The 14829-nt window shown below is 41.6% G+C and overlaps 1 protein-coding gene across 1 annotated transcript; it reads right to left on the reverse strand.

Moving 5' to 3' along the window:
* Nucleotides 1–8091: 8091 nt before the first annotated feature.
* On the reverse strand, nucleotides 8092–9669 carry NEUROD6 (neuronal differentiation 6; the record flags this gene model as incomplete). The annotated part of the gene is made up of 1 exon (XM_080610696.1): nucleotides 8092–9669. The coding sequence occupies one exon, from the start codon at nucleotides 9667–9669 to the stop codon at nucleotides 8656–8658; it is 1014 nt and encodes a 337-aa protein (XP_080466822.1). The 3' UTR covers nucleotides 8092–8655.
* Between the last annotated feature and the right edge of the window lie 5160 nt (nucleotides 9670–14829).

Genomic DNA, 14829 nt, shown 5'->3' on the forward strand with positions numbered 1-14829 from the left:
CTCATTCAGACACGATAAGGTTCTGCAACAAGCCTACTGAAAATGAAACGCATGTGCAACATAAGCTGATGTGTTCAAACTAATTATAGTGTATGCACAACTCGGAGTATGTTACGCATAAACTCAGCAGTATTTCAATAACAGCCTACTTATATGTTGCTGTTAAAATTTAGGCTCTTTTGTTGTTTTTAAGCTTTGTAATCAATGCTGATGTATCATCTTGTTGTGTTTTGGTCCTGTTGGCTCCAAAAGGGGTACTGGATGCTCAGTGCTTTTAGAAAAATGTGCCTTTATGGTCAGTGGGCTGAACTGGTAATGGCAGTCTGACTATGGATGTGTTCTTCATAAAGACTGGTTATAACTGTGGTTCTGTGAAAGCATGTAGATATTGCTCAGTTTTACACGGGGTATGATAATCCCAAATGGTGTTGGACCTGTTTGGACTGTTGTGCCTATGTAGGAACCATCTAAACAGCTTTTCTGCCAGTAAGCACAAGCTGACTTCCCATGCCTACAGACCTTTCTGCAAATGAGCCTCTGGAGTGACCAGGGAACCTAAAATTGAAGCCATATGGAAACTTACTGTGCATATTAAATTGCATGCAGCAGTGTTAACAGCATTTTGATTTGTGGCTGCAAGTAATAAATGAATTATATTAATTTTGTAGCTGCAAGCTAATTTCTCCAGAATTACTTTTTAATAACCAGCATCATGTTCAGTGGTAAGATTTAAATACATTTAGGAACAATTTGAGAATTCTTTTCTTTAAAAAAAAAATAATGCTAGATTATCATTTGAGACTGAGTTTATTTAATATTCTCTAGATAGGTATTTCAAAGTAAAATGTCACATAGCAATTGAGTGACCTGGAGAGCAGATTACCTATACATGATGCAGGAGCTGGGATAAATTACAGGTGAAATGAAAAAGTAAAGACTCTGTATTGTCTATTGCTACTTTCCTACCTACTGGCCAGCAGGAGAGGAGGGGGAGCTGTAGCACTGATCTAGGATATCTGAGCTAAGAGTTATTCCTCCCTACATGCGGGCCTTCCTTGCCAATAACTTTTTCTTTTTGGAGGAGTTGCTTCCCAGACATCTCATTGGTGACTGTAAGAAGGCATAGAATGATGGTGAGTGTATGCTTGCAGTCTGGGATTGCTAGAAATGTGCATTGTCCCATATAAAATATCTTCTCTTACGCTTTGGTCTGTTAATCATATATTTGATATATTAATATTGATGCTGTTAGTGTCATTTTTGCCCAGAACAATGCTGAGTTTGAAGGAGGGCACATACCCAGCACATGGATAGGAGAAAGAGTATAGGGAACATGACCACAGTAGCAGTGAGATATTGTGCTCGGGCAGCTTGTAGTGTTAGCCTCTCATGGAGGCCACTAGGCACAGCTTAAATGAACTACTGAAGAGCTTTTCCGTAAGGCTGTGCCTGTGGTAGAGGCCATTACTCATGGCAGAGTCACTGTCTTACAGAACATGCTGACATCTGTGTGAGTACCTGAGGGTACAGGGAACCCGTGATTAAGTAAGATGTGGATGTATTGTACAGCAACATAACTCCTCTAGGGCATCTTTTGCAGGCTCAGCTGTTGTGAAGTGCCTGTTAATCCAGCATGAAGGCTGAAGTAACTGTTATGGGGTAGATGACCTGCTGTGCAAAGCAACTGCGTTGTTCAAAATGGGGATAGGCAGAGTTGTAGTTGGGACACACTTGCTGTCCAGGCAAAGCACACTGGCGCCCCAGCTCACATTTAACATACTGTTTCTGAGAGGTAATTATCTGAAAGTGTTCTGGTCATGAAGCTGCTTCTTCCCCACAGAAGCCAAATATTCCCTTACCTACGTTTCCACCAGGTGCCACAGTGCACCCTGCACTGAATTACTCTATCCACTAGGAAAGCCATGGTCATTCTTCTGGTGCAATTTAACCACATGCTGTGTCACTTACTGTGTTGGGTATGTGTTTCTGTGGTTGCTATTTGTCATTCGTATATCTACGTTTAGTTATCTTAAGTGTTTCCTAAAAAGAGAATGTGAGATGAGGTGTGAGGCAGGGTTATCCTTTTAGCTAAGCTTCTGTTTTATTGAATAAGTGGAATACTGGCTGTGTAGAAAGAGTAAGAATATATGAAATTTAGGAGGAAACATGAAGGCTATGACTGGTTTGAATCCATGGGCTGAAAGACTAAGTAGCTAAACACTTGGGAACAAGTGACTGGGCGTATTGATGGCTGTTCACTCCCTGTATTAGCACGCTCCTAAACTTTGTGCCATTTGACATCAAAATGAATAAAGCTATACATTCAGTCAAGTGATTTCTCCAGTTTCTGATGGGGACACACAGAATCTGTGTCTCAGTGGGTATAAGCATGCCTCTATATGCACACTGGTGAGGGTGAACAAAGATGGTTATCGTATCCATTGTGGGGAATAGATTTACTTTAGGAAAGTAATGTCTGTTACCAAGACAAAAATGCCACGCACAAGAGCAGCTCTCTTTGTAAATTCAGAGGGCAAGGGTTTTGCATCGTGACTGATACAGACTCTCCCTCAGAATTTGGGGATGGAATCTCAATTGCTCAGTTGTTAAAATTAGCAAGAGTCACACTCCTGCTGTTCTTGGTGTCTGGACAATGCTTTTCTTTCCCACATATGCTTGTCCTAGTGCAGGCAGGGCAAATATCTGCTAGTAAGCATGTGGGCTTCCCCCTGGATTCTGAGGAATATCCCATCATAGTTTCTTTGTTTGCAAGCTGTCTGCCCAACAGAAATGTCATTTCAGTTGCATCTAAGCATTATGCATCTGCTCATGTGGCTGTAAATAAATAACATAGTGGATAAGTCTACGTTTAGCTTCCCGTGTGATTTAGAATCCAATCTGGTATCTGATGAACTCCCATGGAACAAGAGCGAACCAAGCCCTCATGTTCCTGCTTTCAAGACTACAAAATGTACATTATAATCTCTGATTTAGCCTGTATTTTCTATCTGTACAAGGATCTCCAGTTGACTATAGTTGTTTCCAAACAGAATGTCCTAGCACTTTGGAATTTATAACCTTTTGTGTGTGGATATTGTTATAGAAATGCAACACACACACCAACCCCCCTGAATATTAGTACAATGTTCATTAAGCTGGGGTGGGGATACACTGAATATTCTAGAAAAATGATAAATCATAAAGGTTGCTTTTCTGTTTCTTTGTTTTATTGTTGTTTTTGTTGGGCTGGGGACTTAAGCTCCTGAAGTAGTCAACAATTTCAGCTACAGCTAGATTTGGCTTGTTTCTATGTTTTTTGCTATGTTTCTATTCTACGTATGTTGTACATACGTGGTGTCCTAGAATTAAACAGTGTAAGTAGCGCAGTTACAGGGATAAATATGGAAGTCTAAAGAGCTAGTGACAAAGGAAAACAGCCAAGAAAAAACAGTGGTTTGGGGGAGAAGGGGGAGGAAACCTCTTTACAACCCTATAACAACCTTTGTGGGTGATGCCAACTCAAAGCCAGTTGCGAGCCACAGGGACTCCACACTTCATGCATTAGGGGGGAAAGAAAGGCTCTTTTGCCTGTGAGTTTGGCTTTCCTTTCCTTTTCCCTTTCCCTGTCTTGTTCTTGCACATCCTCTGGGGTACGAGGGAAGGCTCTGCAGGAAAATAGGCCATCCTTTTGGCAGAACTCACAAGGATTCTGTGAGACGACCTGCTCAGGTCTGATTGTGCAGCAGAGAGGGCTCGGGATCAAGGTTCTGCGTGGCAGCCCCGTGTGCAGCGGTTAGATTTGTATCAGTGAGACACGACAGGTCTGCCCTTGAGATTCTGCAGTGGCACGGTGCCAGCTGCGCGCCACGCTGATCTGTGTCTCTCCAGAGCAAAATCACAACCTGCTGCCATGGTTCAGCTCTGGGTCAGACCCACAGCCCGGCTGTGGAAGAGGGGGGTGGGTTGGTGTGGGGGTTTTTGCTTGCTTGTTCTTGCTTTTAATTGGGAAATTGGTGAAATTCTATAAGAGGAGCTGCTTTTACGACAACCCACCCCAGAGCAGCACCATCTCTGCTACTGACGTGAAAAGCTGTAGGTTTTTGGTACCAGGATTAAACCTGCTTTGACCTTGGATATGGGCTGTAAAATATGACCATAGGCTTGAGTTAAACTAGGTTCACAATTTGAAAAACAAAACCATGCAGCTAGTTTTTTAATTTAGGCAAGTATTATTTGCTTTTGCAAGGAAAGATTCTGCCATGTGTTTCACTGGGATTTCATTCATCTTTATTGATGGCATTTCACTTAATTTGCTGCCATTTGAGAGCCCTACAGGCAAAGGGGAGAAGAGAAGAGTAAAGTAGGGGTAAAAATGGGAGAGGGAATTGCTAATATAGAAAAAGAAAAACCCTGCTGTCACGTTTGTGCCTGTGCAATCTCCATGCATTTTAAGAATCTTTGTGCAGGTAACTATGAAGTGAAAGAATGCAGACAGTCCCGATGGGAGCATAGCCGTGATGTGTCCTAAAATGAGCATCTTCCTACTGTAATGCAGAGGAGCTTTGAGATCTCCTCTAAGCTCTGGCAAAGCAGTGGCTACCCCTCCCTCTCCCTTTGTAGGACTGCAGAGCTGGGACCACTGATCCTGATAAGATTTTGGGGGTTTGAGACTGTGTTCAGAGGTACAGCCTAGTGCTACCCAGTCCACCCTACCCAGTGATTCCTGGGGAGCCCAGTGTTGCAGAGGAAAGTGTGCGAAAGCTGCAGTACGCTGTCATGCCTCCCACCCCTTTTTCCAATTCAGGCACATCCCTGTCTTCGACAGGGCTGGCTGAAATCCTGGAACATAATGTTTAGTTTCTTTTCCAGCATTTTTATTAGTAAAACAAATATTTATTTTCCTCACCCTGTTCTGACATCTTCAGGCAACTTTTTTTATGCCCTTATGTTGGAAGCAGGGCACTAGGTTAGATGGATGTTTAATCTGAACCAGTACAGATATTCTTAAATAATTAGTGTACTTCTGATACCACAAACCCATACAGTGCTTTAAAAAAAAAAATAATCGCACTAAAATGTTACTCTGGGAAACACTAAATGGCAAAGAGTTCCACTGTGTAAGAAAATGTATGAAATAGCTTTTCTTCTGCCAGCTATGGGGTTCCCACCTCTAAAATTGACAGAAGGCTTCATTACTCTTGTGCTAGAGGACAGGGGAGAATAGAAACTTCTCACCTAATTTTTCTGGAGCAGTTGCTATTTTACATATTTCTATCCTCAAGGAAGTGAAGGCAGTTAAGAGGAGAACAAGGCAGGCAGAAATGAGCAGCTTTGTTTTGCTGTCTGAATGGGGTTGAAAGGAGACAAACCTTATATAGCAGAGATTACGGTTAAAGAAACCCTCTGGTTTTTATTCCTGTGAGTTTAAAGAACTTTCTCGGCACTTGGGTTTATTCCCGAAAATAAGGCAACTTCTGTGTCTTTTATAAATCATGTCAGAGCTCAGAGCACCTTGTGTTCTGTGACTGGCCAGGGAAGTAGCACAGAAATGTTTGTCGTGTGCGTGAAAAAGAAGGTATGTGAGAGAGCCTGCTCCCATGGGAATCCCCTACCTCCATATCTCTAAATAATCCATACCCTTCGAGACAGGGAATGTCGGGGTTTTTCATGCTGTCTCAATATTTTTCTGTGACTTGCTCCATTATTTATTCTGGACTGGCTTTCCAATTTGCAATGCCCTGAGCAAGCGTGGTGCCTGCCTTGAGCTACCAGAGGGGGAATCTGGCTGCGAATTGCCTCCCCATCTGTCGTGGAGTGAGCGAGAAAGATCCTAACTGGCAGGGATGTATTTTTCCCCTTTCCCTTTGCTTCTGCTGCCAGAAGGGGAAACTGGAACTGGCCCATGAGTTATTGAGTTAATATAGGGCCACAGAGCTGGAGACCCCCAGATTGCAGATCCTGAAGTCTTAGCACCCTTTGGGTTCCTGCTGAATGTATTGAGGCTGGCATTTCCTTCTCTTGGTGTAGGACTTTATAGCTGCCTCTTCGCTTTGCTTTTAACTTGTGTAAACTCACCCCTCCCAGATGCAACAACGCTGCTCCGAGGTGCTCAGCTAACTTTCAGCCTCCTGGAAGAAGCTCCTCTTACAAAACTTGGTTAGAGAAGTTTGCTGCCACTGCTCTGTGAGAGGGCATTCAAAAGACACCGTATTCCTGGATCCACTTGCCTAGAGCTTCTGGTGATATATATCTCAGTGTCTCTTTCCTGTGAATATGTGCCCAGGACTGGATGATTTCTCCTCCTGACTGGCTTCTTCCTCTTCTACTCTTCTGTCACCTATTCCCTGCTTTGCTGATTATCAGCTAATTCTGAATAACAGCTAAAGCAATCAAATTTACCCTCTTCTCTTTGCCCAAACCCCTCCTATATGGAACGCAAAACATCTGGGGATATTTCTGAGCTGACAGTCATCAGCATCTCTTTTCATCCAAGGCAGAAAACCACTACTTATACCTTCCACAGTTCCTGACTCTGAAAAAAGGTGGGATAATCCTGAGCCAACCCCCCTGAACCGTGGCTGAAAGCTCTGCTTCAAAAGGCTCTGTTTTGGGCCTGATATGTGTGTCTAGAGAGGATGTTGGTCACAAAAAACCCTGTGTTCACCCCCCTCCCTCTGCAAGATTGCAAGCATTTAGACCCTGATCTAAACTTTGTGACTTGTTAGCCCTCTCCAGCAGTTGTGGTAGCCTGGTCTTATTTGGAAGAGATGAATGTTAGGCTGCTGTTGTCCTGAAGGATCTGCAATGCTTGATGGGGCAGGCTGTTCACAGCAAGTCCCGCTACTGAAATTAGGCAAATTATCAGGAAAAAATTGGCCCGTCCCCTCTTTGCCAAGCTGTGTACTCAAGTGAGGGTCTGAGATTGATGTATCATTAAGAAATTGCAACCCAGACTCAAACTTGAAAGTAGAATTTGCACTTTTTATATGCTGGCTTGGGTTTTTCTTAACTATTTCCTGCTCATTCACAGCATAGCATTTTGGAGCTGCAGGTGAATGCCTGTCAGGTACCTGCTATTTATCCCTCAAAATCAGGAGGTCTTGCTCACTCACAGGTTTAAAGGCTTTTGGCTTTTAGCTCAACTGGTCATTCATGTTGTCACTCATGTAGCTTATTGAGAAATAGCTCCAAGTAGTTAGAAAACATCCGAGGCTCAGCTGAGCTCAGACCTGTTAAGATGCAAGGGGCCATGCAGACCCCCTTAGGTGCTGAACTGATACAGGTTGCAGTTGCATCTGTAGTTTACTGGTGCTGTTTATTATCTACGACTAACTTTGGGCTGTTCAGGAAGTCCTTCCCTCTGCAGATTTTAGGCTTCCTGAGTTCTTACACCCCTCTGTGAGCCAGAGCTAGAGAGGCAGCTAGTGGCCTGAGTGTCCGCTCAGGGCCCTTTCCTGTATGAAATTGGGCTTTTTGTTGAGAGATAAAGTTACCTTCTTCCTCTAACCTGTGTTTCATTTAGCACACAGCTGTTTCTCTGATATTTTTGGGTCTGCTTATGCTGCATTGCTAATACATCCTTCTGAAAATAGCGCGAGGTTCACCCTGATAATTCATGATTTCCGTCCCCAGGCTCAAGCACTACAGGGGTGCAGAAAAGAAAGCTTGTGTAGGCAAGACCAAAGGCAGCTGTATACTGTGAAATAACAAGTATCAGGCAAAATACAGTATCACAGCTAATAGATGTATTTTAAAAGTGGAAACATCTATGTTTAATTGCATTTAAAGTACGTAGTGAGAAACCACAGTTATACATTATTATAACAAACCTTTACATCTGAAGTCAGAATAATACAAAAAAAGTGCTGAATATATATATATATATATATGGTCAAAATAACTGAGGCAAAATTTCAACAACATCTTCTAAAATATTAGCATGTGGCCCCTGCCAGCAACACTCTAAAGGTCAGGCTGAATGATGTCAGTGACAATCACTGGTTTTTCTTAGCTCACCCAAAAACAACAACCCAAAAAACCTGTTTTGCTTTTTTGTTTGCTTTTTTTTGTTTGTTTTTGCATAGCTTTCAATATTGCTGCACTCTCACCTCTGCATATTGCAAGCCCATCTCAGTTCTGAGATAATTTCTCTAAAGTTCTGAATATGTTTAACCCAGTTCTCCTCAGATACATAATATATATTTTCTACCAATTATAAATACATCATTTTAATTAATCTGATTTCAATAACATGCATTTGTATAATTACTGTACAATCAAAATAGACATTGACTTTACACAGTGTGTATGCTTTTATTTCAGCGATATTTTTTCAGACACACTGCTCAACAAATCAAGCAAAGAGGGAAATAAAAAGAAAGACAGAATAAGGTGAAATAACCTCTGGGAGGGAACAGAATCTCACAGTGTTTACACACAAAACAAACAAACAAACAAAAAAAAACCAAAAGGAAAAAATACTTATTGGGAAAAGGTTTTATTAATACATAGAAAATCCCCACAATAGTTGAAACACACTTTAGGAACTAGTAAACACGTTAAATAGAGTTGTGCCAATTACGCAGTGCCCAAGCATCTGCTTGCTCTTAATTAGATGGGGAGGTGAATGACCACTGTTTATTTTCATTTTCCTCATTAATTATGAAAAACTGCATTTAATTCATCTTGCATGGTGAGAGACTGGCTGCGCAGATGTAAGTCGTAAGGGAAGTGGCTCTCTGTAGGCAACCTGAACATAGAGCTCTGCCCAAGGGGACCCCTGGGTGGCACTGCACAGTAATGCATGCCGTAATTGTAATTTTTGCCATAGTCCAAGCTTTCTTCTTGCTTCAGGGAAAATATCCCATTATAGTTAATTGGGGGAGGACTTAAGGGACCTTCAAACTGTGGGCTGGCGCACTCAGGGGAAGTGCTTTCATAGAAGGACTCGTAAGCGCTGCAGTAATTGTAAGGTTTCATGGACTTGGAGTTGTCGAGAGTCCCATGCCCCGTGGGGGTGCCGAGCTCAGGGCTGTGGTAGGGGGGGTAGAAGGTGGAGTAGGGTGAGCGGGTGTGATGGGCGCCTTCACCCGCCTGACCCATCAGGAAACTTCTGGCATTCAGCTGCAAGCATCCCGCCACCAAGTTTGTTGTTGGCTGGGACAGACCCTTGCACAAGTTTTGGACGAAGGTGAGCAGGTCGGGTCTTTTGCCAATTCTCAGGATCTCAGAAAGAGCCCAAATGTAGTTCTTGGCTAGTCTTAAAGTTTCTATTTTGGACAGTTTTTGTGTTTTAGAATAACAAGGGACCACTTTCCTTAAATTGTCCAGGGCGTCGTTAAGGCCGTGCATCCGGTTCCTTTCTCTCGCATTGGCTTCTTGTCGCCTGAATTTGATCCTTTCCATCCGTATCTTGCTTGTCTTTTTTTTCCGAAGGCCCCTTCTCCTAGGCAAGCCATTCTCATCCTCCTCTTCTCTCTCTTCCTCCTCCTCTTCTTTTTCTGTGTCTTCTCCAGGAGATCTTTTAATATTCTTTCCTCGGAGCACGATTTGCTTTGAAAAGCTTTCTGGGTTCTTCATTTGCTTTTGGTCATCACTTTCTCTGGGAAACTTTCTACACATCTGGGATTCTGGCATTACAACAGACTCATCAAACGGTAGTGTTAACATGGTTCTATAATCTTAAGTTACCTGAAAGAATGCCAGCACAATATTTAAATATTTCCATTTTTAAAGTTTGCCGACTTACACACTCATCCTCATGCACGTTTCGTGCGTCTGCATGCACGCTCAGTGTACATGAGTGTCTGTGTGTATATAGAAATGTATAATATATAAAATATAGCATATTTTTTGCATAAAATACCAGTTGAAAATGCTCATTTAGAAAAAAAAAATAAAGGCTGCACAGAATTTTAACATCACTCGAAACAGTCAGGATTTTGCAACTAAAACCCCACATTTCTCACAGATAACTATAGAGTAAATCATTATTTAAAATGTACAATTAGCTCCCTGGTCATTTATCTTATTTTTAAACAAGCCCTTCAAACCTTTGCCACGGTGGAATTCAAAGAAATGCAAACATGATAAAACAATACAGAAATTTCACTAATCCAAATTCCCCTGGGTGAAAAACTGAGGCGAGCAAGAGCACTCTTACAATTGAAAAGTGCCGTGTCCCTATTAACTGATGGATAAATATTTTTCAGTCACTTTTTGACTTATATTTTGAAGTTTTCTCCCACCCTCCCCATTTCTTCCCTTATGAATTGAGATCCTAAACTCTAATAAGTTAGAGTGGGTGAGAAAACAAAATTAATGGAACATTTCCCCCTCAGATCACTCAGTAACAGTTAAAATTGATTTTTTCAACTAATGAGTTGTATGAAAATTGCATATTGCTTTTTTCATATTAAGAAAAAATCAGAATGATCTAACCCTATCCGTATCCAGATTAGAGTTAGGAAATAAAATCCCCCTACCTTCATTTTTCGTTTTTCCAGCAAAAATTCTAACTGATATTATCTGTTTAGTTAAAATAAACTTATTTGAGGCTTTTTTCCTCTTTTTCTTTCCTCTTTATTTTTTTTTCTCCCCATCAATTGTGGTGGGGGGGGAGGTGAATAATTCCCTGCACACTATAACAGTGTTTATGTTCTGCGAGGCTCAGACGTCTCCCTCCAGCTCGTAGCTGACAGGAGCGGTCTGTGGATTCTGACTGCAGTCCTGCACATGTGCTCAGAATCCAGCCTGGAAGGGAAAAATAATTTCCTTTTCCCCTGTTATTTTGCTTTTGTTTGCAGTTTGGGAGCAGCAAAAGCTGGGATCCCATGGTCCTCAAAGAGACAAGCAAACCGAATGCAGGGACTTTTCCTAATAGAACAAAACTAAACAAAAACCCCAGTCAAAGACTAACTCTATCAGTATTGTCTACACACTTGCAATATTACATAACACCAAGGAAAGTCTGCAATTGCATCAGAAGAATAAAAATGTTAGGAGGAGTTATTAGACAGTAAATAGCATACATAAAATACAAGACAATGATACTGTATCTTTAAACACTTGCATGCACACCCAGCACCAACTGAAATATATCTTTATTTGTATTACCTTTAGCTTTTTATTTCATTCAACAATCAGTTTTCATTTTTTGCCTTCCAAATCTTTTCAGTCTGAATGTCGCATCGTCTCCTGGAGTCTAGATCTGTGTATATCTGCACTATCTCATTGATCTCTAAAAAGTGACATTGATGCCAACTGCCAGAGCTGGTACCCATGCCATCTGCTAGTGACGTCACGGGGCAGAGAAAACCACGTGAGCCTTTCTCCTGGGACCTTCATTCTGCACTGATCATCTGGCATCCCTCTAAGTGGGTACCAGCATTCATGTATCAACACAGAAGGTTAGACTGATAGAAAAAAAAAAAAAAAAAAGAAGGGGGGGGAAAGGGAAAAAAAATCTGCACCAGCATTTCACATACAGTAGGTGCATTTCCAGTGGAGCTGCTTCTTTTTAGCAGTCTAGCTGCACGGATAGACGTGCCAACATTTGGTGCTATCCCTGCCTACAGGTACGGCTGCCCTGTGGTTATTAATACAGTATTGTTTATAGGGAAAGTGATGGCTTGTATCTATCCAAGTCCCTCCGGTGCATCTGGTACCCTGGAAAAAAAAACACCGGGGGGGGGGGGGGGACAAAGAAGAGAAGGCAGTAATGGGGCAGTAGTGCTGGTGCTGTAACACATAGCACAGTCACAAAAAGTAGTTTCTGTGTGAAGCTGCTGGGAGAGATTTTTGGGGTGCGGGTTTTCTTTGAGTGTGGCGTGTTGACCCAGAGCGCAGGATAACGGCAGCAAATCTCCTGCCAGCTGGAAGAAACCCTCCTTTTGCATCCCTTGGTGGGGTTTTGACATTCCCGAAACAAGGCATTTGTGAGAAACTGGACATACAAGGTGAAAACGTAGCAAACCGATGCTTTTTTTGGAAGCGTGTGTCGAGGATCGCTGGTCCCCATCCTGCCCAGTGTGATGCATACGACCAAGGCACACCTGCATCTGGCAGGGTGACATACTCAGGTCTAACTTGAGGTGCTCGGAGGGTTTGCCCTGCTGCCAAATTGTCTCTGCCTGACTGGCCTTTTTGCAAGCGCTCCGCTGAAACCCCTTTGAAAACTGAGTTATTTCCTTTGGAAACACGCTCTTCCTCCTCCTAAAAATCTCACCCTGCTCTTCCATTTGCCTCCCTTGCTGCTTCTTTCTTCATGCCCTTGTTTCTCCCCGTCAGCTGCCCCTCCTGTACTCCCTGCTCTTCTTCCCTTAACCCTTTTGTCTCTTCCCACAGACAAGAAACTGTTAAATGAAGCTGACAAAGCCTCTCGGCTCAGCCTTGCCATGGAGCTTATGGCAAACTCCACCTTGGTGTGTTTGGGGTTTGTGGGTTGTTTTTATTTAAGGAGTGGTGTGTCACATATAAGCGATATCAGGAGAGTTACAGGGGGGATGGCATGTCATCTTAAAACCAAATTTATTTCATTTTAAAGTTTGCTTTCATTATTATCGCGTATCACTGCTTTTTAGTGACTGAGTAATCTCTGCTTTTAAAAAGTGAGTGACCGAGTATGCTTTTAGTATTAAAATAATCCCTGGCAGAGCTGCTATTGTTATGGGTCTGTGTCAGCATTTCCATTATAAATCCTGGTTTTGAAGGGTTTATAACTCATCTGCTTTAATTCGCATTGGGCCCAAGCTTGACATTAATGTTTTCAGCCCTGATCCAATTATTTTGTTGTCACAAAGTTTCATTTAAATCTGTTTAAGCTTTTTTTTTTTTTTTTTTATTAAAGAGAGGAACAAAAAATGAGGTAGCATCAGAGCAATGCGTGTGTGTGGGGAGAGCGTGTTGTGCAGATCTACGTGTATATGCTCAATGATTTTAGAGCCTATCATTGAAAAAAGAAGGAAAAAAAAAGCCTTTGAACCAAACTTTGTATTTTTCTCTTCTTTACAGGAGTGAGACATATCGGGTCATACATTCTTTATGGAGCTTAGGCCTTTTTGTTTTATTTTTTCCTTCCTTTTTTTTTTAATTTTTATTGTTCAGGGAAAATACATTTGAAGTGACAAAGATGCTAAAACTTCAGTGGCAACTATTCAAAAGGAGCAAGAGCTGTATTATTTGTAACATTACTTTCATTTTATCCCAAATATCACAATCTCTGTAACAGAGGAGAGGGTAGAATCCCATTATTCTCAATAGGAATTTATGTATTAAGATTTATATTGCGGAAGGTCCTAAGGGTTGTCAACCTTTTCAAGGATTTTGCATATTCAGAGTATTATACAATGCACAATCATCTAAATATGCAAAGTCCTGAGGAACCAAACCCTGGTTCTATGCATACTAAAAATACTACGAGAAATTGAAGGAAAGGTTGACATTGTAGTGGCCTTGTATTAAGGGAAGGACCATCCAAAATTTCCAGTTATATCCCCAGCCTTCAAACTACACTTTAATAAAAATATTTCCTCCATCCTTTTTTTATTGCTGAAGTAGGTGGGGTTTGTTAAAACTCCTCAAATATTACTGTAAAATGCCTTTTTGAACGGCTTTTATACTGCCACTAAAAACCAAATAAATGAATTAGCTTGTGTTGAAGGTTTCCCTCTGTAGTAGTAGCATTACATTTTTGCAGATTCTTAATCCATCATTTGACCTCTTTAATATTTTCAAATAAATAGTGGAGAAACAAAATAGCTGAGATATCAAGGTTTAAAAAGCCTCTACTGTGCATGCATAATAACTTTTCATAAGGATTTTACTACGCATTTTGTATTATGGATCCATGATATGCAAATGTGTACTGCTGTTAATATGCATTCACAGCATACCCCATAACTGCTGCTTTGCTGTCTACTGTGAATGCATGTTAAGAATAATACACAAAACACAGTTAAATGCACTCTATAGAATGGCTGCACAGCAACAAATATGTTACTGAACACATACCACAATTTTTTTTCCTGTGCCCAGGCTGTATAGTTTTGAATTATAAGTGACTCTATTTCCAATGCAGTATTATCATAATACATTTAACAGAGCCAAGCATTAATAGATTCACTGAAATAATATCAAGTTCAAAGGACTGCAGAGCCTCCATGGTGCATCAGGGGGACTGACCCAAACTGCGTTGCAATCAATGAGAGTCCTTCTAGTAACTTCAGTGCACTGTCATCGGATACCCAGGGAACGTCTCAACTGTGTTGTGGTTTTTTTTCTTTTATTTATTTATTTATTTATTTATTTTAAGTTTTTTCATCATCCTCTCCCAACTGGCCCATATCTCCCAATTTTGCTGAAACAGGAGAGCTGCATTAGAATGAAGGAACTCTAATGAAGTTTGCTCAGGACCAGTTTGGTGTGTGGTGGTCTGGGTCACCCACTGACAGCAATGGGACCTTGTGGTCAGCGGCGGACTGTTCAGAAGAGGGGTTAGCTAAATCTTTGTCTCTTCTTTATTTCCTTATCTTTCTAACATAGGCACTAAACATCCCAGCAACTTTGTTCCTTGTGCATGTAAAGTCATGGTGACAATCCTGTAATGCCAAACTCCTTCACTCATGACCTGGCATGAGTTTGCCTTCCTCCCACAGCACCTACATACACAGCCTAAACACCACAGGAGGACCAGAAATGCCCTCTCCAAACCTGCTCACCTCTGGGCAGGCTGCAGTGTTTGGTGTCTATGCCAGAGCAAACACATAGGTAACAGTATGAAAAACAGTGGCTCCTGGCTCCAAGCTCCTATTGAGTTTGGAGCTCAGGAGG

This window comes from Psittacula echo (genome assembly GCF_963264785.1).
Source record: "Psittacula echo genome assembly, chromosome: 2".
NCBI classification, from domain to species: Eukaryota; Metazoa; Chordata; class Aves; order Psittaciformes; family Psittacidae; genus Psittacula; species Psittacula echo.